At 36.5% G+C, this 25,411-nt stretch overlaps 1 protein-coding gene across 2 annotated transcripts in view; it reads right to left on the bottom strand.

Moving 5' to 3' along the window:
* wb (wing blister) overlaps window positions 1–25,411 on the bottom strand; it is a 104,845-nt gene that overhangs the window by 30,786 nt on the left and 48,648 nt on the right. Inside the window, exons 1-22 of one of the 2 annotated variants that reach the window (XM_072302895.1) lie at window positions 24,024–24,307; window positions 23,219–23,461; window positions 21,926–22,174; window positions 20,777–21,013; window positions 19,457–19,609; window positions 17,218–17,373; window positions 16,504–16,647; window positions 15,529–15,792; window positions 14,460–14,695; window positions 13,088–13,316; window positions 12,011–12,225; window positions 10,501–10,688; window positions 8,704–8,813; window positions 7,499–7,676; window positions 6,717–7,004; window positions 5,827–5,966; window positions 5,000–5,227; window positions 4,258–4,512; window positions 3,193–3,360; window positions 2,091–2,263; window positions 1,103–1,237; window positions 136–391 (exon numbers count right to left, since the gene is read on the bottom strand). In XM_072302895.1, the coding sequence (XP_072158996.1) occupies window positions 136–391; window positions 1,103–1,237; window positions 2,091–2,263; window positions 3,193–3,360; window positions 4,258–4,512; window positions 5,000–5,227; window positions 5,827–5,966; window positions 6,717–7,004; window positions 7,499–7,676; window positions 8,704–8,813; window positions 10,501–10,688; window positions 12,011–12,225; window positions 13,088–13,316; window positions 14,460–14,695; window positions 15,529–15,792; window positions 16,504–16,647; window positions 17,218–17,373; window positions 19,457–19,609; window positions 20,777–21,013; window positions 21,926–22,117 (3,945 nt within the window). In that variant the 5' untranslated portion in view covers window positions 22,118–22,174; window positions 23,219–23,461; window positions 24,024–24,307. Of the gene's footprint in view, window positions 1–135; window positions 392–1,102; window positions 1,238–2,090; window positions 2,264–3,192; window positions 3,361–4,257; window positions 4,513–4,999; window positions 5,228–5,826; window positions 5,967–6,716; window positions 7,005–7,498; window positions 7,677–8,703; window positions 8,814–10,500; window positions 10,689–12,010; window positions 12,226–13,087; window positions 13,317–14,459; window positions 14,696–15,528; window positions 15,793–16,503; window positions 16,648–17,217; window positions 17,374–19,456; window positions 19,610–20,776; window positions 21,014–21,925; window positions 22,175–23,218; window positions 23,462–24,023; window positions 24,308–25,411 lie in introns of those variants that run through there. The other variant, XM_072302894.1, reaches the window with a different exon arrangement.

The following is a 25,411-nucleotide window of genomic DNA, read 5'->3' as shown; positions in this document are numbered from 1 at the left end:
AATCAAGATTTCCATGTTGCTCTTTTTTCCTGACAGTTGCAGATTACTAAGAACCCTGGAAAATATGAAGAATTGGGAATCTTATAACATTCTTGTTTGTTAAGCAGAGAAATCTCAAATAAATTAGTAATTTACCAGGCAGTGGCCAGTTTCAATGTCGCAAACATTTGAACGGCCATTACATTCACACGGAGCTGCTTCCCCGATGACCTGGATGATAACAGTGGAGCCAACACTGTTTTTGTTGTAGTGACGGTAGAAGCCAATGCTTGGGTTCTGACACGACGTGGAATTATATTGATGAGGGCACTCGCACAGCTCAACGCCTACTGCATTGGAAACGACCGAGCCTTTTGCTTCAGTGGCTTTGTCTAATGATACATCTCTTAATCTATGTATTAGCGAACAAAAAAAAAAAAAAAACTGTTAAAATTTGATGAGTTCAGTGTAAAATGTATATAACAGAAAATTTACGGATGCAGATAGTTCCTAGCCTTCCAATTTTTCGGATTGGCTTTCCTATCTTAAAAAATTACCCAAAATCCCATTCTTGTCCCCAAAATTTTCAGCTTGATTGCTGCTTCTTCTTCTTCTTCTTCTTCTTCTCCTTCTCTTTGCTTGTTTTTATCAAGCTGCACGTAATCGCATGGTCAAAAAATTTTTGCAGCCCTAAAAATATTCTCTAACCAATTATCTTAACGAAGAAAACTTCAAGACTTCTGACATCTTTTGTCTGTATTGAAAAAGCTAAAGAAAAAAGAACACCAAGTTCCTTCAAAATCAGATACTTACCAGATCTAGATACCTATAACAACTGCCAAATTTAATATTTGAGGATTATTGAATCCGGTGAAATCAAATTTGATTTAGAATTTAAACTACTTTTGAGTCAAGGAGAGCTAAGCAAAGATGGCTGCTGCAATTTGTGCCATCATTTTTCAGAAATATTTTATAAGAGACTAGCTTTCTGAGGGTTTTAGGTAGAGAGGCAGATTTTCTGATAATTTTTCACTACTTTCAAATTTCAAGTGTTTCGTGTTCTAGCATTACTGTGCAGGTCTACAAAAATTGTTTTTAAAATACGCAAAGGTTTTATACTTACAAAGCTTTCTTAAAATCGACTGAGTCGGTAGCCCGAATGAGAATATGCTGTAAATTCTGCAAGGTTAACATCAATGTTTCTCTATTAATTTTCTCTGTTGGATTATTCTTCACATGCCACAACGATTCATGAAGCCTTCAGAGAAAAAAACAAAAAAATATCTCATTGATTGAAAACAGGTTCCATATTTCAATACTTTGATTTAAAAATTATTAAAATAATAGGAAGAACTAATAAGTTCCTTTTTTGTAAATTATGATTCAACAGCAACCCAAAGAGCGTGTGCAAAAATGAGCAGCCCCCCCCCCCCCCCCCCCCCAACGGATATGAATCTTTATTTGTGAATCACTCATGCTCTGGTCCTAATTTTTCAACATTTTTGGGCATCAAAAAACCTTTAGGGAGACAGAGGTAGGGTATTCAGGTCGGAACCTTTGTATCCCCATACTTTCTTTACAATTGAAGATCCAAATTTCCCTATTAACTGTCCAAAATTGCCTAATTGGAGATTCTTGAGGGAAAAATGCCAAACTTTATTTTTAAGGCTATTTTGTGCATTTTTCAGTTTTTGTTTGAGAGGAAATGAATTTAAAACAAAAATATCAATTTTGATCGGAACTAAATCGCCTTTTAAATTTGTCATCTTATTCCGCTTTTAACGAAAGGGTTGTGAATTCTAGGGAAACAAACAGTTCGAATGTCATGAAGAATCAGAGTCAAAAAAATGTGAAAACCGAATTAAAGTTGCTGAAAAATGAGCGGACTTGACCTCTCTTCTCTGCTTCCTCCACGCAGACAGTGAATTCAGCTCAGACACTTGGAACTCAGCAATTATTGCGCTATTTTCGTTTTTTGTCAACTTTAATCCTCCATAACTCCTAAAGCATGCATGTTTCTAGAATGCTCTGGTATAATTGACTCGATTTTCAATTTTGTGAATCCACGTCCCTTTTCCTATTGATGGTCACAATTGAAAATGGAGATTTACCGAACTTCATAGCGGTTTGAGGGATTCGGCAAAGCGGGAAAGTGTTCAAGAACAATCTTCCCATTGCCTTGTATCTGGATGAGCGGGTACGACGACAGCACTCCAGGCGGTAAGAGAGTGTTACCTCCCTCCGTTTCCACTGCAAAGCGCAGGTAGCCACCATATGATAACACCTGAAAATATAAAGAAATTTTAGAAAAAAATGGAAGACTGAGTCATAGTTTTTTGCATACGATTAATTCATTAAGATCAAGTAGAGCAGGCAAGACAGCCACAAGACCCTCATACAAAGAGGGGAAAATATTAATAGCGATGTTTTTGTTGAGTATGTTTAGAGAATCAGACTTTAATTTTTTACAGGAAAACATTTTCTAAAGCTATGGTTTATGCAGCTTCAAAAATAAAAAATCAAGCACTTTCATGAAAAATTTCAGGCACTTTTTGAGACCTTTTCAATTATTTCTGCTATCGTTTTCATTTTCTATCTGCATCTTGATTTTTCATTAGGAGAATTTTGTCTTTTTTATTTCCTGCAGCTTCCGTTTCATCTTCAAACCAGGATGACTTATCTTGGTCAAATTATGTCTTGATCGTATTAAACATATTTAGGCAAAGAGTTCAGAAATCAGCAAATTTCTTGCTAAAAATTTACAAGTGAATTTCAGATTTCTCAGATGTGATTATCACAGTTTTCGAGCAATTGCCCCTATGAATTAACTCTCTTTTCTGCACTCGAGAAAAATTTTGAGTCAGATTTATTGCAATGTTTCAAATTCAAGTTGAACTTCATTTTTTGGAGGAAAGGCAGATTAACAATACAGCCACATACTTTTGAATAATGACCATATGGAATAGTAAAAAAAAATTGGAAGCAAAATACATTAAAAGAAAGAAGTAAAAAAGTAGTTTAGGAGGTCAATTTGGAGTAATCTTTTTGGAGAGTCTCAAGTCAAAAAGTAGGTTCGTCATGTTTGTAAAAATTAAAACATGCACGTTCATTTTTTAGTATTGCATTTACAAACACAAAATTTTGGTCAAGATTATAAATTAGTTCCTCTCAGGTTATTCCCTATTTATTGCTGGACAAATTAAAATGGCCTACCTTGTCTCCAAGGAAACTGGCTGGTAGCTGCCAGTAGACAGGAGTGTCAAACAGAAAGCTCACTCCGATTTGCACATCACCTAAATCGCCAGGGATTATTCGCAGATTGTTTGTTACATTTAAACCTTCGCTGTTGAGGCTCATCTCTCCACCACCCGGAACTGCCAGCTGGAAAAACAACAAAAAATATCAATGAATGATTTCTTACTAAGTACGGATGCAGAGTTGCGTAAGTGTTTACTCAACAATCTTTGTACCCCAAGACATGTTTTTTCAAAATAATTTAATGCGGAGGATATTTCTTGGCAAACTGATTTAAAACAAAATGAATTGATTCAAAGAGGATTATTGTCAGCAGTACGTGTGCCATTAGAGTCTTGTGAACTCCAGTATTTTATGGATTTTTTTTTCTTGTTATTTTATTACAGTAAACATAAATTTGGCATGGATTTGTACGCAAATTAAGATTGGCACTGAGCATATAGGTAAGTATCTCCCTACTATAAAAAATCTTCCAATTTTGGTGTAAAAAAGAAAATAAGGCACGGAGCAAAAAATTGAAAAAATAAACGATTAAAGAATTCAACAGAACCAAAAATGTGAAGATTGCTTTGAAAAAGTAAGAGCGAAAAAATTTCTAAAAATGCAACAAAAAACAAGTAAGGTTTCATTCCTTTACTCATTCTAACAGTTAATACTTATTTTTACAATGGTAAATCATTTACTTTAAGAGAAATTACTACATAGTGTAGAGGGCCTAATAAGTTGATTTCATTAATTTTTGATATCTCACAGTTACTTAACTTGGAGTTCAAAAATTTCAGACTATTCTCAATCATTTGAGTTTTTCAGCCTCATAGAAAATTAAAAGCCCATATACAGATAAAATACAAAAGTGCAAAAGTTACTTCAAGATTTTCTTTGTACTCTTTTTTTTCCGTCTAGTTTATTTTTCGTTAGGACATCATTTTTTAATAAAAAGCCATTTTACTTCTTCATAAATTGATTGTTTAATATGTTGGTGCTTGAGCATATATTCTGCTTCTAAAACTTTTTTAAACTTACATTGATGAAACAGATTTCTTGCGTGTTAACAGGATAAATTTGCGAATCTGGAGGAAACTGTGTTGCGTTGCTATCGTACTCAACAGAGAGAGTCCTTGAGTGTAGGAGTCGAACTTGCGACCACGAAAGGCCGGCCGCAATACACTTTGTGGTCCTCCCGAAACAGAAGCAAGGTATACACCCTTCTGGCATTTCCGAGGAGAGTCCGAACGTCCCATCTTTACATTCATCACACCGTTTACCGATGACATTCGACTGGATATCAAATAAAAGAGGAAAGCACCAACATTAATTTTAAAGAAAAAGAAAGAAAATATGAGTAAAAAGGATACAAGGTATCCTGTTAAAATGATAAATTTAGGTGTGCATAACATTTTTGAGATAAAGAAAGGAAGTATGGCGGACCTTAAATATGGCGTTCAGTTGGGTGATTTGGTGAAGAAAGTTTCAAGTAATTTACCATTTAGCCGTACCCATTTCATATGAAATGCTGCTTTTCTTGTTTTCAACTTGGTTTTGTGTTTATTTTAGCTTTTACTATTATTTAAAAGATGAATAATATGCAAACAAGTGATGGAAAAAAAACCCCAAGCAAACTCTACAACCTGAACAAATTCTGATTTTTTATTTTTTCTTAAAAACCACTAGTTCCAAGTCTACTTGATTAGACTTTTGTTTGAACATTTCTAGAATTTAGCAAAAATTATCAGTTCAAAATGTCTTTAATTATGATGCAAATTACCTTGCAAGGACACTGGCCATGTTCGTCGCAATCACACTCCCTTCCTTGACAGTTGAGTGTGTCAACCCCGGGTTGGTGACAATTGCATGGGCGACACCGTGGGTAACCAAAGTAACCAGGAGAGCAGCGATTGCAATGAGTCCCTTCGTAACCTTCCTGGCACAGACAGTGACCACTGGTCGAATTACACTGCAGGCTCAGAGATCCATGGCTGTCGCAATTGCATGGCTGCAAGGACGAAAATCCACCAATGAGTACATACTTCCAATTATCTATGCTTATTATATTGTTTACTACTGCACTGTTGAGCTAAGGAAAAATGTCATAAGAGCATTCAAACATTTCCAATTATCTTTAGATAAAATAATATTTTTTGAACAGCTTACAAATATTTTACTTTACAATTTTAGGAGGCATTAAAAAAAAATTATGAATAAAATTTTTTGAAAAATTTGCACTTTATTGAAAGAAACTTTCTATATCGTATCTCGAATATTTACGTAAAAGGGTTTTCTCTCTCTCTCTTTCTAGAAGCACAACAGTTGACTTGTCTGTCTCTTACCTTGTAAAGAAATGAATAGAAGAAAAACATAATTTTGGAGCAAAATACTTCAAACAGCTTGAAATAAAATATTTTTCTAAATTATTTAGTTTTCCTCCAATCATGACTGTCAATCAAGAATCTACTGTTTCCCCAGGACCTTCTAAGTTTACAACAATGTTTCAGGTATACATTTTTTCTTTTTCTTTTTTTCATGGCAATATCTCCCTAGGAATTTAGACAATGGTGAAGCAAAGTCAAAAAATCACTTTTCATGCAATTTTACCTGACAGCCTTTCAGGGGCTTGAAACCCCAAGCATTTTGTTTGCAGACGTTGCATGTCTCTCCCTCCGACAGAACTGGGCAAACGCATTGACCTGTGTCTGGATCACAGATGAAACCAGGATTGTTGCAAGGTTCACATTCTGCAAAAAAAGAAGAAAAATAAAAAGGATTCTCACATTCTTACCTTTGTGAATATTATTTTATTAAATAGAAGAATACAAAGATTGAAACCATATTCAGAACATTCTTCTAGGCGTTTGTAAAACATTAACTTACATGGAATTTTCTTCCCAGAAGTAAAGTATTTTCAAGATATATCGACCAAGAAAACTAGTAGGTATCGTTCTTTTTTTGACACAACAGAGAACGAAAATGACTGGGAAAAATGGAAATTGTTAGTAAGGTTATTCTAATATAAAGTGAAGTTCAGGAATAAAAACGTGCATAATTCATCCTTCATTTCTGAATGATTGGAAACCACAGTTCAACCTGACCAAGGTGTGAAAGGACGTACCTCCTTTTGCGGCTTTAGAGAATTCCTATCATACTCCTTTTTTTTCTCCGTAAAGCTAGTCAATTTGATGTTTTTTGTACTTATATATTTGAAGCTATGAAGTTGGCTTGTTTCTCTTTGAAAAAATAAAATAGGAGTGGAAATTTTGAGACACTGTAATGGAGATAAGTGGTTTTGCACTTACGAAATCGATATATACTTCAAATTTCTGGGTTTACTTAATTTTAACTTAAGCTTTTACTTAAAATATGGAAGGGAAAAATCAAATCACTCAAGATGAGGATTTCAATGCCATTTGTCAAAAGTTGGAAAAAATTATTTAAGCAGTTTCTCTAGAATATGCTTCAGCTATGGAATGAATAAAGAAAGTACGAACTTAAACATCCATCTACGGAGAATCCATAATAATCAGGAAGACAGCGGTCGCAGTTTTGACCCCCGATGCCGATTTTGCACTCGCACTGTCCAGTGACAGGGTTGCATGTGGAGTTGGCTGAGCCAACACTGTCACAACTGCACGGTTGGCAGCCGGTGTAACCAAGACCCCAGAAACCCACTTCGCACGTATCGCATGTTTTGCCCACCACGTTCGGGTGACACGTGCATGTTCCCAGGAACGAGTCGCATGTGAGGTTTGTGCTCCCAACCAAATCGCAGTTACAACCTGTCATCAAGAAAATACTGGTATAAGCCTAACTAGGATTAAAGGCAAGGACGCATGATAGAAAAAAAATAAACCACTAGACATGGTAAGCAAAAAAAAGCGGCTCAACTCATGTTTCTTCATCAGAAGTTCATGCAAAAGAGCTCATACTGAAAATCCAAAAAATACATTTGTAAATCCAGCGCCCAAGATATTGACGGGGAAACTTTTAGGTACACCTTGTATCACATTTGCCGTGTGCTCTCTTTTTATTTCCATAAAATAGATTGACTTGACATCATAAGTTAAAATTTTCACAAGATATCCCCCACACTGAGAGACGAAATCACTGAGAGTTTCGAGAGTTGACGAAGAGCAGTTATACATTTAAAGAATAAAGTGGTTCAAGAACTCCGCAACGTTTCAAACTGAGATGCATGGTTTATGGGAGTTTCACCCTTGCTATGTTGTAGGTATTATTATTCAAGTTAAATTAGATTATTTTTTTGACTCACTTTTACAACCGTCAGTGGAGAAGCCGTAATAGGATGGCAAACACTGGTTACACTGATCACCAGCTACTCCTGGTTTGCATGGACACTGTCCAGACTGTGGATCACAGAGCTCAGATTGAGAGCCAATTGCATCACAGTCACAAAGTTTGCAGCCTGCAGTGACGTTTCCGAACCCGTCCTTCAAAAATAATAAAAAATAAACCCTTTTAAGAAAAAATAAATACATTGAAAATGAAGATACTTTTTCAGAACAATCCCAAAGGATTGATTAAAAGGGACTGAATGTAGTGGATGTGCGCTTTTTCAAGTCATGCCACGGCTGCATGCTGTAATAAGTGTTTCTCCTATATTTTTATGAAAAATTAGAGCCTAGCAATGAATTAGATTTTAATCATATTTGCGATCAATTCTTTTCATTACAACAGTAAAAGAGTTGCACAGATAATTGCAGCTAATTTTAATTTTTTTTTTTAAAATTATGAATTTCAATTGGTGTCCATTCAATTTTGCATCATTTCTACAGTTGCATATCGCTTTTTTCAAGAGGTTAAATTTGGAGAAAACATGATGATGAATAAAGGGAAAAATCATTTAAAGGATGCTACCTTATCCAAAGAATTTGGAGGAGGATTGATCCTTCAGAAAAAAAAAACTTGGAAGAAAAGAAATAAACAGAGGTTCTGAATGGTTGATGCTTGATGAAGTACTTCTTGCTAGCTTTTACAAATCTATTTGAGTCATTCTTTGCAGTGAAAATCACTGTGTAAGATGAACTATTATACATAATTTCTTGATAAAAATTGGATGTGGCTTGTCAATACTGTAAGACATAGTTCAATAGCTGATTAATCAATGGATATGCTTGGAGTTTGAGAGACCTTCTAAAAAACCCCTGATAGTCTTATCTCTCTGTAAAGCTTCAGATACTGATGTAAAAAATTTGATCGAGGAACACCAATTAAATAATCTCAATGAATTATCTTTTGATTTGCAATATTTCCTCAAAACATACTTCCAGAGTTATTTCAAAGTATTTCTTGATCTAATTTTTTGTACATTTTCTTGACACACCACGGCGCAATGTAAGTTCTAGCAATTTATGAATAAATTGCATACTATTTGGAAAATATGAATCGATATGGATCAATTGCTCAAAAATTGAAACTCCTTAAAAGTTTTTGATTAGGAAAGTATTAAATACGTACAAAACAGCGATCACACGCTCGTCCTGTGTAGTTGTCCAAGCACTCACACTGACCGGTAACCGTATTGCAGGAATCAACTGTCTTAGAGCCAATGCTACTACAATTACATGCTAGAAAAAGCAATGAAAAGCAATGTATCAAAACAGAGAACCAAAAGTCTTAAAATTGGACGTTATTTAAATCAAAGGGAACTGCATCTATTGTGACATGGTCTCCATCCATAGAGTACAATAGAGTCGCAATGTACTTGAGCGCCGATGAAGCCACTTTTGGAGGCTGTTTTGTCCAGTGCTTCGGAGACTAGTGCGCGGCGACTAGCGATGACGCATGCGCAGAGACTTGCGCTCAGCGCTCCCCACTCCTGACTTTCAAACGGTAGAGCACAGGTAGAAACATGTCGTGTGCTAGGTCCACACACATTGAACCAGCTAAGTATGCCGGTAATAAGTCTGAAATTGAGTCCATATATGAGTATTATCCAGGAGTAACATACATTTATGGATTCATTATGGCTCTGAATATCTATTTAAAGCAAAATTTGCAAAAATTGATATCGATGTAATTAAAAGAAAGTCGAAAAAACACAAGCAGTCGTTGATTTCTCCATAGGCCGCCGTGTTAAGAAATGCCGGTTGGTTCACACTTGGTATAAGTCAAAAATTAAATTCCTATATGAATATTATGCAGAAGTAACATACATCAGTGAATTCATTATGGCTTTGAGTATATATTTTCAGCAAAATTTGCACAAATCAATATTGATTGAATTAAAAAAATGTCGAAAAAACAGAAACAGTTGTTGCTTTTCCCGTAAGCCGCTGTGATAAGAAATGCTGGTCGGTTCACACTTGGTTTAAGTCTCAATTTGCGTCCCTTTTTGAATATTATTCAAGAGTATGATACATTAATGGATTCACTACGGCTTTGAGCCTGTTGAGGCTTTACCTGTTTATAGCAAAATTTGCAAAAATTAATGCTGATTGAATTAAAAAAAGTTGAAAAACACAAGCAGTTTTTGATTTCTCCATAAGCCACCATGATAATAAGTGCCATTAAGTTCACACTTGGTTCACTTTTTTCGAAGCACAAGCGGCTTGGAAAGGCCCGTTCATGGATTGACTTCATCGGCGCTCCAGTACATTGCGACTCTATTGTACTCCATGTCTCCATCATGTATGTACTCTCATGGATCTCCCTGCCACTGCCATCTCCTATTGACCAGGTCTCTGGGAGTCATCTGCCTCTGTCGCAATCCATGGTCCATGAAATGACATCGGCTACATAGATTTTAAATTGCAACAAAGAGGTTGGGCAGTGTGAGGAGAGATTGCTCTGGCAGGAATGTTTTTGGATGCCATCTTGGCTTTTGACATGATATGCATTTTATCAGAAGCTTAAAATACACAACTTAGAACTCGTTTTTTCTGGGTTGATGTCACGCAAAAATCTGGGAAAAATCTTCTGAACCAAGAACCCTCTCTACTTTTCAAAAATACAAAAATAACTAATTGGAATGAATTTATGGGCATTATTGGGGCATACTCGTCAAAACTACCGCAGACTTTTTTTTTATGAAAATTTCCGATGAAGATATGAACTTATTCCTTCATTTCATCAATTATTCTCTGGATGATCAACCTGACAGAGACATATAATATGAGAACACGAATAAGATGCTATACGAGAAAAGCCAAGAGCATACTTTACAAGGGCATCTACAGACACCATAAATACAGTCATTCCGATGTAATTTGGTTTTCTGAATGTACGAAGCATGGACATTTCAAGTTCACCTACGTTTGCAGTCAAAATTTAGTGGGTCCCCGTAGTGATGCGGCTTGCATTTCTCGCAACGCCAGCCTTCAGTGTTGCCTTTGCAGTCCAGGCATTGGCCAGTTACCTGATTGCATGGACCGTTGTTGCAGTCGCAAAGCTTACAGGTTGAGCCGATTTCAAGAGGGTTTCCATAATAGCCAAATGCACATCTGAAAACCGGAAAAAGATAAAATGTCATACAGTGAAAAGTTCAGATTTAGATCTACATCAATCTTTTTAAAAGTTATTGGCATTTTTAGATTTTTGAGTATATAAACAGCACCATGTTCAGTTAATGATTTCAAGTATGTTTCGCACGCAAATAATCAAAACAGGCATTTTATCAAATGCCTACGCAAAATGTGAAACATTCTTGGTCAAATTAAAATTTTGACTTTGCTGCTAATTAGGGACAAAATAATTATTCGCCTCCATGGATAAGAAATATTTTTAAAAATTTGCATCATTCGTTGGTTGGGTAGGATAATTTCAGCTCAAAAATGAACATTCATTTCAAAAGATACAGAATTTTTTAAAATATAGATTTTCCCCCCAAATTTGACAGCTAAAAGTATTTGAGGAACATTTGAACATGAAAATACAATGATAGTTTGTAGTTTGATAACTCTTATTTTCTACATATTGACACCTCGAAAGCTCTAAGGAAAAATATGCATGACTTTGTAAACCTTCAACATTTAAATTCAGCCTAGGCATTTGTGAAAATGCTGATTTAATTATTTGCCGACAAACACATGCCATTTTTGCTCCAAATAACTTGCTTTGAAGCAGTGGAAATTAAAAAAACTCACAAATCTTCAAGTGTTCGAAGAGCCTCCCTAAAAAAGACTTTTTCACGAGTGCCTGCGAGTACCTCATAGGAACTCCCAGATTTCTTTAAGCATACAAAAAGCTTCCCTAGAAAGGCATTCTTTGAAAGGGATTTGCAACTTTCATCGACAAATGGCTGAATTGAGACTTAACATCAAGCAAAGGCTTCCCTGCCATTCATTTCTAAAGTTCAATGCTAGTTTTGGCCATAATTTGCATATTTCGTTTAGATTTACAATAATTTGTAATACTTATACTGCTTAGCAAGTAGCAACGTATACTTTGCATTATGATAGCACCAACCCAAGCTTTGAACTTAAGCTAAAACTCTTACAAGAGGCTTTCCTCACATGCTTAGTTTTTATTTTAGCCACGTGTTCATGAAACTTCCAGGTTTCCAGTAGGCATAAAAAAGGCATTGTTTTGTGGAATCTTGAAAGTTGAAACTTCGTGGAATCAATTTATGAAGACAGTTTCACCAAAAACCAGTGTCTATAGCACATTAAAATCGATTGCACAAAGCCTGTCTTTAACTTCATTCGTTGACAAAATGCCATTCAAAAATTGGCCTTTATCCATATCCTTCTTCCTTGGTTAATTACAAAATACAACATATAAGGATTCTGCTAGAACTCATTAAATCATGAGAAACACAACTAACTCTTCACAATGTTGACCCGCGTAACCTTTTGAACATTGCGTGCAGGTGTAGTCGTCCGTTCCGTTAGCAATGCAGGCTGCACTGAAGTTGTTGGATGCTTCTGTCAGCGGACACGCGCATGGTTTGCAATCGTCAATTTCGCCATTCTCAGCATTTCCGTAGAACCCTGGAAGACACTGCCCGCACTTCGGTCCTGTTGTGTTGTGCTCGCAAGACTGCAAATTGAACAAAGGCAAGCAATCAATCAAAATATTCATGTAATATTTTGAGTCTAAATCACATAAATATAAACGAAGGATTAAATGATAAAATTCATTGAAATCACTAGGTTTTTCTGAGAAAAGGTACAGCATGATGTTTAACTCTCCTCAATGAAACATGATTGAACAATGCGGAGTAGAGCATGAGAAACTTAAAAGAAGATAAATTCTATTCTACTGGATGCATTATTTTCATTGAAATTGGAAAATATTGTCACTTAAAAAGGTCAGTCGTTTTCTAGATAGTTTAAGTTGTTTATTTTCACCATAAGAAGCAGCAGTCCTTTTAAGATACAGAACATTAAGAGTAAATGAAAAAACAGAGGAAAGTATTTTTTTCATTTTTTTTTTGTTTCAAGCACAAATCATGATCCGATCTGACGATTCCTCATGTAAAAGATTTGACTTCACTTTGGCTATTTTATCATTAAATTAGTCTACTTAAAGGTATCAAAATTCCACTTCTCAAGTTCTTAAATCTTTGGCCCTTAAACTCTCCGATACATATCATTTCCAATGATTGAAATTTTCTTTTCTTTCAAAATTTCTGCAAGAAGTCCATCAAGGATAAAAGGCGCTGCATTTGCTGCGCACATCGCTGCTGCGTAAGTTAAAGACCATTGTCTGCGCACAAAGATATGTGTAAGAAATTCAACCCAGCTGTCCGTTACAAATTGTGGTGCCACTTTTAGTCCTCCACCTTACAGGGAGGATCTGTGCGTCTGAAATGTTGTACCTAAAGAATGATTAGAACTAAATCTGAGAATAATACAAAGTCTCATAGAGAATGGTCACTACAGGTAATTTGCGTACTGACCGTGCAAACAGCATTGATGGGATCGCAGCTAACAGCATGGTTGTTGCAGTCGCAAAGGGTACAAACGGCGTGTTTGTTAGGTGAGTCAGGCAAAATCCTTGCGTAGCCATAGCTACAGTACTGGCACAACAAACCTGAATAGCCATCTGGACAAATGCACCGTTCCACTGTCCGGACTACTTCACCCGTTCCGTTCTTTGTCCCCGTTTCAAGGATGGCAAGCAGCAAACTAGACACACATAAATTAGTAAGAGTCATGGAGGGGTTGCTTGGACAGAAAATTTTTGCCTCAGCAAAATGACTTAAGTTATGTCTCATCATGTCTATAGATTTTAAGACTTTAGAGAAAACCATAATTTGTACTTTCCTGGTGTCTTCAAAATGGTGGTTACTTACAACAAAATGCTATCTAATTTTAAGAGGAAAGTTTTTCAGTGGTTGATTTATGTTGAATACTTTAAGAGATTTAACATTTACAACAGTGCAACAGGAAAGAGGGCCTTAGTTAGGGAGCAAAAATGATGATCAAAGTGAATTTTCCGGAAACAGGTAAACAAATCGAGTTTTGAGATTTTGGCAGCCATCTCTTTCTAGTGTCCTAAAGAATAATTTTCAAGCAGTTTAGCTTTTCTTTGTGCCAAAAGAGGGCATGAAAATAAAGTTTCATCTAGCAAAATCATATCTTAAAATTGGCACATCAGAATTTCAGATAGCTTTTGCTTCAAGATACACTATTTGAACTGAAAACTTGAGACTTCCAGAACTCCAGTGCCAAAGGAGATGCAAAAAGTTCCAAAGTGTCTGACACTTGCAACAATCTGACGTTTTTGCATTAAGTCATATTTCTGAGTTAATCTCCGGCAAAATGCCCAATTTCATGGAAAAATTCTTAATTTTACATTAAAATGTGTGATTTGCCCAAAATTTGAAAGTATGAAGAGAGAAAGATGAAAAAAATGTGTTTTTCCTGATTGAAGGATTAAGAGAGCAGACGTTTTCTGCACCTCCACGGTTTAATCTGACATTTCCATTTGAGTTTTCGAAATCTTTCCAGTATTACAAGGAATAATTTTTAGAGGATTTGGTTCATTTTTGTATTCTTAAAGGGTGTAGAGATGTATTTCCATTCAAAAATTGTAGCCCCAAACGTGGCAGATAAAAATTTTCGATCATTTCCTCTCCTAATTACATATTTTTAAATCATCATTATGAGGTTTTTCTTCATAGTTTTCTTTTTTCTTTTTTGCTTTCAAAAATACAACAAGAGAAGAAATTAGACGATTCATAATGCAGTTAGCCAATTCTAGTTAAAGAAAGTACTCGAATGAGTCAGCCATCCATTTAGTTCCAAATAGAAGCAGGCTATACAAACCTTCCTTCAACTTGATCTGTGTGAAAAGTTGCCCGCAGCAAAATATGCTTGATATCACCAATTACACTGAGGAACTGTTCCCGCGACACTGGGGCTTGTATTTGTGAGTCAGTGTGAGTATCATTCCCATCCTCTATTCTGAACCAACCTCTCTCAATCAGATTGATAATGATGCTCTCATTTTTCTCGTTATAGTACTTGCTTTTTCCGTAGCCAAGTTTCAGACCATTGTTACCCTGTGTAACAGAATAAAAAATTAGAAAATACAATCAAAAACAGCGAATGCATAGGGGAGGGGCAATGAGGTTTCTCAGCCTAGAAATGAATCAATCGTTATCAATTTTCCATTAGAATTATCTGCTTTGTTGTTCAAAGTAAACATTAGATGCATGCTTTTTTTCTCTCTTTCTGAATTTTATAAAATGTTAGCTGTAATGGACGCTAATTCATTGGGTTAGATCACAGACAGAATCACTAAAGAGTGATAAGTTAGAAAAGAAAATCTAGTGTCCATTGATGAGGTAACAAAATTAGGAATAAATTAATTTTAAAAAATGGTTCAGCAAAAATGTGTATACATGGATAGAAAAACCAGCAGGAGGACAACAGACATAAGTATCAAAAGAATTTGCAAATCAAAATATATTTGCACATCTCGGGGTAACCACAATTTCTTCATTTTTCAATTTTCTGACTTTCTTTGATTTCCCCCGGACTCCAAAATTTTCAGATTCCATGATGTTCCCTAACCTTCAATCAGAGCTTCCCTTTGGATACTTTTGTCTTTTCATTATGTTGACTTATGACAAACTTTGTATAAAGGTTCTCTTTTCTGAGGCTGAAAAAGGCACTCGGAAGTTGACTGCACTGTCTTGAACGGCACTGACTCTGAACTAACATGCTACTTGAAAAATTTCCTGATTTTTCAAATGAATCCTTGGCTTCTCCAGGTTCCCATGAGTTTCCTAACCCTACAATTTTTATGAACCGTCAGAAATCTTGCCATCTTCCATCACCTATACATATCTCACAGCCGAACAGTGAAAATGAGAAAATGAAATCAACTTACGATGATGACAATATCTGGAGTTTCAGTAGGTTTGCCGCTGGTGTCTCCACGCATAACGACCCAGGAGACGTGGAACTGGATCCTGCTTCCATAGCTAGTGACTTTGTCGCCACGATAGACCTCCGGCGCAAGCCAAAAATAGCTTTCGACACCTGGCAGTTCATAATTGCCGATGTAGAGTTGGTTAGTTTCGATGTCCAGCGTCGGCAATACTGTGCGAGTGACGCCTAAATCACAAACAAGCCATCCGTTAAGGCTGTCCACCTGAATTGAACAACGCAACAGAATCGTGAATGGAAGAGCCAAAAATTTGAGAAATGTGACATACTCAGGTCTAGAGTTTGGAAATTTTTTATGTTATTTTTTGGCTGATTTTGATGTTATTTTTGTCTCAAGTATTCTACCTAAAACTTCACCATTGAATCAAATGAGGATTAGACAGTTGACTGCTAATAATTTTTTTCAAAATCAGCTGATGATAGAGCTCTCATATCAGAATTTCAAAGTTTAAAAAAACTGTTGCAAAAATTTCAAAATACCCTTTCAAATAAGGAAGCAAACGTAGCTAAAGCCTGAAAGTATTTGTAGTTATGACTTTATGACTGATAAAAAAACAACAGGTTTCGAAATCAAGTCTTAAATATGATGTAAGTATTTTTTAGTAAGATGGCAAAAATACAAATGATATCACTTGTTTGATTTGTGTTCCGCTCAGGAGCTGAAAAGCAGATTTCTGAATTTCCTTTGCATGAATTGCTTCCTGTGTAAAAAATTTTGAAGAAAAGGCATGAGAAAAGGGCCTTTAATTTAAATGTTGTCTAGTGGCCTATTGGCGATGAATATCTACTAAATGAGACATTTTTACTTCCTAAGTTCATTAAAAGTAAGAGTACAGCACAACTCACTGAAACTTGGGCGATCAAACTTGAAACTGACTGTAATGACAAAAAACGGAAGAAATCCTTGCTCACAAACCTTATCTAATTTGTACGCATATGAGTCTTCACAAGTGCTCGAAATGCCTGAACAATAGCATGGTGAGCACCCATCTGGATTGTCTGCTGAGAGGCCAAAAAATCCAGGCTTGCATTCATCACACTGGGCACCCATCACATTCGACTGAAAGAAATGTTGACAAATTTAATGAATTAATTAAATAAAGAAAGGAGTAATTTGCAGGTGTAAAACAGAGGATATCATGCATACCCCACAAAAAATTGGTTTTACATGGTGGTGGCAATGCGAGGTTGCTCTTTAAAATCGTGTTGAAGAATGAGGCAGTAGCAAGGAATTTTTACAGGGTTCTAATAGTAAAGTTTAATATGTTCTACATTAGGGTTCTAATATACTTATTCCTTTGTACAATTTAGTCAAAAAATCAAAAAGTTCAAGAAATTACTTCTAAAGGGAGAAAAGAAGCATTGCCAAAGGCTAGTTGCTGATTAGGAACCAGTAGGATAAGACTATCATTCCTTTAATTTTGAGCGCAGGAAAAGAGAGAGAAAAAGAAAACAGATTGGGCCTAGCTATGATGGATTTACTTTGAGAATGTCTGACAGTCATGAGTATCCATGCACGGACATGAAAGTAAAAAAGAACAGACAAAAGAAAGATGAAAAATGTTAATATTGATTTTTCTTTTGTGATTACTCTTGAGATAACTCTTTGAGAAGGCAAAATTTTGTTTACCTTGCAATCACAATGCTTATTACATGAGGAGGACTCTTTTGATCCGCGAAAATCACAGGAACATGGTACACAGTTTGGATAGTTGTGAAAACCAATAGCACAGCGATCGCATAGTTCGCCCGCAAATCCTGGAAGACACTCGCAGGAGCCAGCAACCTAGTAAGAGAAAATTGTCAGAAAAGATATCTCACAAACACATTAGAAAACCAAAAAGTGAAGATGAAGATTAAACAGAGCAACAATTAGAAACTAAGCTCTGGATACATTGAAATCCCAAGATTTTTGCGGCTGATTCCAATGTCAATCAACAAAAAATGCGAATTGAATCAGTGAAAATGAAAACACACCAACTCAAAAAAATGAAAATAATCTGGACACAAAAAACTAAACAGTGGGTGAAAAAACTGGCATAAGATAAATATTTTTCGTGCTGAAGGATAAGCACTTCAGGACACTTTAAAGGTATAAGCTGGAACAGATGCGCTAACTTCAATGACCTTTATGAAAATTGACTGCCTTTCATGAAAATTGAGCATTTTCGAGTTATGGAGTTTGTGTGTATTCATTCTCACCAATTCAATTAACATAGCGATAGATAGAAACAAGCTGGCAGAAGACAATACAAAAGGATTGACATTTAATGGCTTGTATATTTGATGCTCTGAAATTATTCTTATTTCTTCTAGATAATGCAAAATGGTGAAAATACATTTACCTCTTTTTTACTCAAAGCTGCAGATGCTGCAAATTGACAGTGAAACTGCAAAAATGCACATCTTGATTGCGATGTTTCAAAATAACTGCTCCTATTTCATTTCACAAAAAGAGACTGAGCCAATATCATGGCTTGGAATTTTCACAAAATGATCTTTGCATGGAGAAAAAAAACTTGCATAGGTTTTTTTTTAAATGATGTTAAGTGGTTTTTCATTAACAAAATTAAGTATGACAGGAAGTCTAAAACGCTACGAACAGAGACATGGATGGCCAAAAAGCAGAACCACATATCTCCGTCACGATAATTCAAAATTTCCCCTCCTTTTCACTTAATATACAAGAAATAAGTCAAATTTGTGGCTTGAAATTAGAGCTGAGCCGGCAATCCGGGTTGCCGGATTATTCGACCGGATTCTGGATATCCGGCTCCGGGCGGATACGATTTTCGCGGATATCTGTATCCGACCGACTAATCGCACTTTCCGGTTTTTGGACCCGCTGGATAGTGCTTTTTCTGCCATGAGAATTTTGATGAAATTTTGGTGGCATTATTGTGCTTTTCGGCGCGCTTTGATCTGTTCTTACCGGAATTAGGTGCATTTTCCACAAATTAATATGATCGCAACATGATACTTAATTCCTTAAGTCTGCGTCTTTCACTTTCAAAAACGAACATGCAGGTGGAAAAGACAAGAAAAACAATGCCACCAACATGTGCGTGAGTTCCCCATGGGTAACGTTTTTGGTCTGAGCATAACTCAGCGATTATTGTAATGTCACAGAAGTTTGTTATCACAATATCGAAATACAAGCCAACTAAATTCGTGAACGGTTTGAAAATCCATTTCTCCTTTACATTTAGAGATCCTTACTAACAGAGATTAATAACAACTTGCTGTCAAGACAGGCTTTGAAATGCTATGACTTTAGACCGGCAAGCTGTGATGGTGCTCTTCAAAGTGTGAGGTTGGCAGCGCTGTTTTCCACTTTTGTCTTGTGTACACTTCTAATACATAATATCTTTCTTCCTGGACATTGCGGCCCATTACACCGTGAATCCAATGAAACCTATGCTGCTCAACTGCCAGGTCATTTTATATTAGAATTTGCTTTGGGGGGCCGACTCATCGCATGTCTTAGAAAAATAAGGAGCTTGCCAGCACAAAGGCATACACATCGTGGATGACCGCCTCGATGGTCTAATACACAGTGTGCCTTGCCCAAAATCGGGAGATTTATTTCATGCCAAAAAGCACTATCTGCATTCGGTGCGGTCTAGCTCCGGCACGATATCTTGGCAAATTATCTGGTATCCGGTAATCTAATATTAGACTTGGTACCCCACATCAAAGCGATGTTCCTTGAAAGATGGTTTTTCTCGCCTGAAAAAGCTTGGAAGTGGCTCAATTATTTTTCCAGAGCAAAGTACTTACATATTGCAATTGGAAACATTGATACCTACATCATCTGAAAGAATAATGGCCTATCCTTTCTCAGATATGAAGAATGAAGAAAAACTCACCTTGCCACCGAGGTCATCAGGAGCGCAGGAGCCGACAGACCCGACAGGACTGCATTGGCAAGGCAAACACGGAACCTCAGCATCTGGCCTTACTCCGATTGGTCGATACCAGCCTGTTTCGCAGCGCTCACAATTGATGCCTGTTGTGTGTTTCTGCCAATCAAATGACAGATGATTGAATTATTACAAGATTTTCTTTTAAAAAAAAGATGGTAGATTAAAAGGGGAGGACTAGCCTTGAAAATATTAAACTATGAAAGGAGAAGAAAAACTTGAGAGATGTCATGAGTCATTTTTGATCCAAAAAATAATTTTCACATTTCTATCTGATCGAATTCTAGGATACTCTTAGCTCTAATAATCGGAGACCCAGTTTTGTAAAATCCAATCATTACTGAATAAATTATGCAACGTTTTGTGACGCACCAAATGATGCAATCCTGCCAAGAATTCAAAACTTCAAAACAGTTTACCTCAAAATAACGTTTTTTGGACCTCAAGGTGCACTTTTGTCAGGATTGACTGAATATTCAGAAACCTTTTTGGTTTTTTCCTAACCTTTTCTTCTACATCCCTACAGATACGGGGTTTCCCTTCTTATTCTTCAAGAAAATAAAGAAAATGAGTCTCACAGCCTTAAATGCTATTTATCATTATTATTATTATTATTTTAAAAAAAATTCATAGAAATGTCAATTTTCAGAATTTATGAAAATTCTCTCGTCTAACACTAGGAAAAGTCTGAGGAGCGATATAAATTTTTTTTTTTTTTTTGAAGACCCATCAAAATAGTGGAGTCTGAGAGAGGTGAACCTAAGCGTACAATGGGAAAAGTGTACGGCCCAGATTTTTTACTCCCATAGCAGCTTCCTGAGGGCATGGAACATCTATAGGGAAGAAGGTTCCGTTCTCGGGTCAGGCACGTAACTAAATAAAAAAGTTCAGAAAAGAAGCCAAAGTCATGTGCACCAAGATTTTGGATCTAGGTGCATCCACTTTTATAGTTTCAGAAATTTCTATTCAGTGGCGCAGTTGTGCTTTACGACATATTGATTGATCTGCCACTTAAACCTATGGAAAAAGATCGATGAAAAGGGTGTATGCAACGAAAACCTTCATGATCGATTTTTTACCACAGTTTCAAATAGGGAAACATCGATGATCGATCATTCACACCTTGCCACTGTTTCTACTATCTTCAAGAATTATAGCTTTCCAGGTTTCGAATTCATAATTGAAACCTTCATCATTTATCAATTTTATGGATAAACGATATTTTATTGATTCATCTCTCTGTCTGCTGCATGGATTGAAACTTACTGTGCAGTTAGTGCAGACTCCACCTCCGTTGTTGTAGCCTTCTATATCAAGACTGAGCTTGGCCTCATCGATTGTTGCATCGTAGACACAAGATGTTGCATGCCCGTGACACTGGCACATCTCGCAGGGCGATGCACTGTAAATCGTTCCTTGCCGCCATGGTCGTTGGTTGAACAGTGGACAGCACTCGTTACAGCTTCCCCCACAAGTGTTATGTTGACATTCACAGGTCGATTCCTGCAACACGGATTACACGTTACTTTTGAATGCGTATGCTGAAGCAAAAAAGTTTCAACGTTCATTTGGACTGAGAACAAATTTGCTGGATGAAGAAGAAATTCATTGCTCTATTACATGCTTCACAAATGACTGTAGAAAAAGGAACTTCAAACCTGTTCATAAGACATCATTAATACCTATAGAGGTAACAGCAACTTAAATTTAAAATGTTTTGTACCTACTGAGGTTGTTTACCACATAAAGGGATAAATTTATTTTCAAAACTGTACTGTTGTAAAACAACCTCAAAGGAAGGGCTGTATTTAAGGGAGTTAGGGCAGGCCTAGGGGGATTGCAAAGGCAAGGCGGCAGATCTGGAGCATTAAGATCTTTACTTTGTTCATTTTCTTTCAATTTTGTTACTCTTTAAAAGAGTCATAATTTACAAAATTTTTGAGCAATAAAATTAGAAATTTGAACTGGGTGAAAAGAATCCTCTACCTTCTTAAGCTTACATTTCAAATCTATATGAAAGCTACTAGCAGCCTTTTTAGCGCTAAAAATCCTAAAGCCCACCAAGCCCATAATGATCATGATGGAGAAAAGTTCAAGAAAATAATTTTGGTAATCAGTACCTATAATTGCACAAAATGTGTATTGCAGATCAAACATCAATGTAAAGAAAAAAGATGATTAAAATACTTTCATTATTCTTTCATGTGGATGGTTCAAGAGAAAAATTCTTTCACCTCCTGATTTTGACTGATAGAAGAGAAAATCATAATTTTTATGAAATGATTCTGTGACATTTGGGGGTGTTTTGTAATGACGTATTGTGAGACAAGATCTAAAGTAAATATGAATTAATTAGGTAAAGATAAAATTTTTGTCGGAGGCAACCCTATAAAAAAGAAAATAAAAGGTACTTACTCCGTTGCGACTGTGGCGACACTTGGCAGCGTGACCGTTACAGATACATTGACCACCAACTGAGATCTCCTTTATTGAATAGAATAAACTACGGTGGTAAGACTTGTCCGGTAGATGCGACAGCATGCGCTCTGTGGGTACATTCAGTTTCTGAAGCCGGAGACGTACATAGCGCGCTCTTGTAAACTCCATCAATTCATCACTAGAACTATTAGCACCAGGTCTACCTTTGATAAGGAATGTATGAATCTGTTGGAAAAGAAAAGTTTTCTCAAATATAGCTGTAGGTATAAAGACTGGATTTTAACCATTGCTAACTAATAAGTCCTTCAACAGACTGAAGACAAGCGTTAAAGTGAGGCAATAGCTTTTGATAGACAGGAAATTTTTCCTTGGCATATCTACAGAGATAGATAGATTGCTAAACCATGAATATAGCAGAAATTGCACTGAGCAAATGAACCAAATGTACGGTTGATTAAAAACACCTGCATGACTGAAAAGTTTAATGGAGTCCCAGTAAGTATGGAGAAACTGTAAGTACAAACACATTACTGCAGCATTAATATTGTCTGACCATAAGTGGCATGGCAGCAACATAACTCTAACACGCTCTAACCAATTCTGCCATGCTAGGGAAGAGCGCTATATGAGACTTCAGACAATGCCAAACTTCCTTTGACAAATCACGAAATTTCAGGAAAACATAAGAGTATTTTTCTTCGAATTTATTTAGAGAATTAAGATTATGATTTAATCTACGGTGTCTGAAAAAATCAATGAAAAAGATTCATAACACTCCTCCAAAATAAGTTTTTTCTGAGAGTAAATTTTCATAACACTCCTCCAAAATAAGTTTTTTCTGAGAGTAAATTAGACAATACTTGGATGTTCTAGCGGCATTTTTCCTCAGCATGGCAGTGTTCAACAACTATTGCTGGGCAGGATGTTTTATTAGTCCAGCCATTTCCTTCCTAGCCACTATCTACCCACTTTTAGTCTTACCATCATCTTATTTTAAAAATATTAGACAAGATTTGATATATTTTCAGGCATTGGTTCAGATGACGATCCAAGGTCCAAAGAGAAGCCAAGACTACAAAACTTCCCCGGACATTTTTGGAGGAGCCTTCTCAACATTCGAAAAATAACCACTCAAATCATTGAAAAACCAAAAGTTTTGAATTTGTCAAGATGAAGCGAGCTGAGAATCTCCCCGGAGTAAATTGAATTATGTGTCAATTTGTTCACAGATTGATAAAATTTGAAAAATAATCAAAAAGAGAAACTTACTTCCCCTCCTTCAAGAGGTTTAAGTCTAGAGAAGTAGGAAGTGCATATGACTTCCGAGTCATATTGGAATGCGTGATTTCCATGAGATGCCTGGAGCCCATACTTGGTCCAGCATTCTTCGTTTGAGATGGCAAAGTATTGCCAAGGACTGAATGTCTCTCCATCTACAGACCTCTCTAAAATCCAGTTTCCAGGCCTGGGAGAGATGGCAGCTTTGACAATCACGTATGCTATCTGGTACACCTGAAATTAAACGAGAACTTTTCAGCAACAAGTTCATTTTCGACTAGATTGTAAATACACAGGAAACGAGGGGTGAAGTGACTTGCATTACCACTGAGAACTTAGCAGGCTGATTGATAGCCTTAAGTCTGGTCAAGATGGGACATCAAGATGTGATATGTTTCATTATTAAGATTTAGCTTCGATTTTCTGGTTGTGCTGCTACAGCTTTGATAGCAGGCCTGCTGAAAGGGTTACAATGACTCCATAAATGCAGTGAAACAGGTATAATAGTGTGGATTTTGCGACAACTTCTGGGATTCGCACACTCCCCCATAATGCTGAGCATGTACCAATGTAAAATCTTTGCTTGTGCATTACCCTGATTAAAGACATACCTACCCAGCGGCCCGATTATTGAAACTATGTCAGCCCGACACGACAAGACATAGCCCTATCTTAACCATGCAATATATCGCAATTCGATGTCTTATCGGGCTGGTTTAAATTTCAATAATCGGCCCGCAGATGTGAGTCTTTTACACCTCAATTTTCAAATAAATAAACTGACATTTTGACATACCTACGAAAAGAGAAATGCTGGCAATAGAATGGAAAAGAAAGGCTGCATTGGCAGCAAATGTGCTGGACCGGCACACAAGGAAAAGGACCATGATTACCTACTTATTCAGTAGACAGTTACACGAGAGACAATCTTAGATAACCCACTGAACGAAATTCTTGAGTAAATATACTTATTAGAATTTACAATTCTCGCACGAATGAGAGGAATGCGATTACGATTTTCGAATGTAAACAAAACAGCAAAACACTGCATTACAATCATTCGCTAACAGAGCGCAGTGCTTTCAACGCCTTCAAATAGGGCACGAACTACACTAACTACACACTGACAGAACTGGCACGCACAACACGCTCGCACCAACAATAGTCTCACACTGATTTGAAGGCAACTTGAAAAATTCAGAACTTTATTTTAGTTAAGGTTGCAGATAGATCCTCGGCTTCAATGTTCTAATATAAGTTGTGGATTTTATGGAGGTTGTGATACATTTTCATCGATAGGTATTTTAATTGCAAGAGTAAATAGTTACATACCTCGATAATGATACACATTTAGGCGTTGCAAAATTTATTCAAGTAAATTACTGATTTTCTGCGAAACTCACGATTTTGTCTGTAGGTAGGTAATGTTTCCCTTTTCAGAGCATTAGTTTTAAAACTCAATTTGGTTTACTTAACAATTTCAAAGGAAAATACTCTTAAATTTTCTCCAAGATAAGTGCATCAGTAGAATTTTAGCAATCTTTAGGTCGAGGCGTCTAGAATTCTTAAACTGATTTTCCTTCCGCTGTTGTTTCTTTGTTTTCCTTACTTCCAGATAAAAATTCCATCAAGAAAACCAAGGATTCCACGTGTCATTCTCTTCCGTATTCTTTCAAAAGATCCAAAATATTTTTGCGGACCTCTGATAAAAGAAAAATTTCAGTTTTTTTTTACCCTTGTCTAATACCTACTTATTAAGTGACGCCGAACCTACGTGAACTACCAATTTTCAAACAACGGAGGGGAAAGAGAAAGAATTCCGGGATTTTAATATGAATTTGTACACAAATAATTTATTTTCGGGACATTGTTCTTTCCCTGATGCGTCTCAGCCAGGGCCGGATTAAGGGGGTGGCCACATGGGCCGCGGCCCATGACGGCAAATCTCTAGGGGGCGGCAAATTTTGCAAGTTTGTAAATGTACACTGAAAAAAAAGGATTGCTAATTCACCGATTTAGGGTGGAGCAAAATTTGCTTCACTTCGTAAAGCTTTCTTATCCGTGCACAGTGTTGAATCAAGTGAACGACTAGCACGAATTGCTACACCGATTTGCTACATATGCGCGCCTTCATGCAGTTATAATCTTGCATCGAGTGGCTTGGAAGTGTAACTGCATTTTTTG

The sequence above is a fragment of the Bemisia tabaci genome, chromosome 7 (genome assembly GCF_918797505.1).
Source record: "Bemisia tabaci chromosome 7, PGI_BMITA_v3".
NCBI lineage: Eukaryota > Metazoa > Arthropoda > Insecta > Hemiptera > Aleyrodidae > Bemisia > Bemisia tabaci.
Note: the sequence above shows the minus strand (reverse complement) of the source record. Positions and strands in the feature narration are given on the sequence as shown.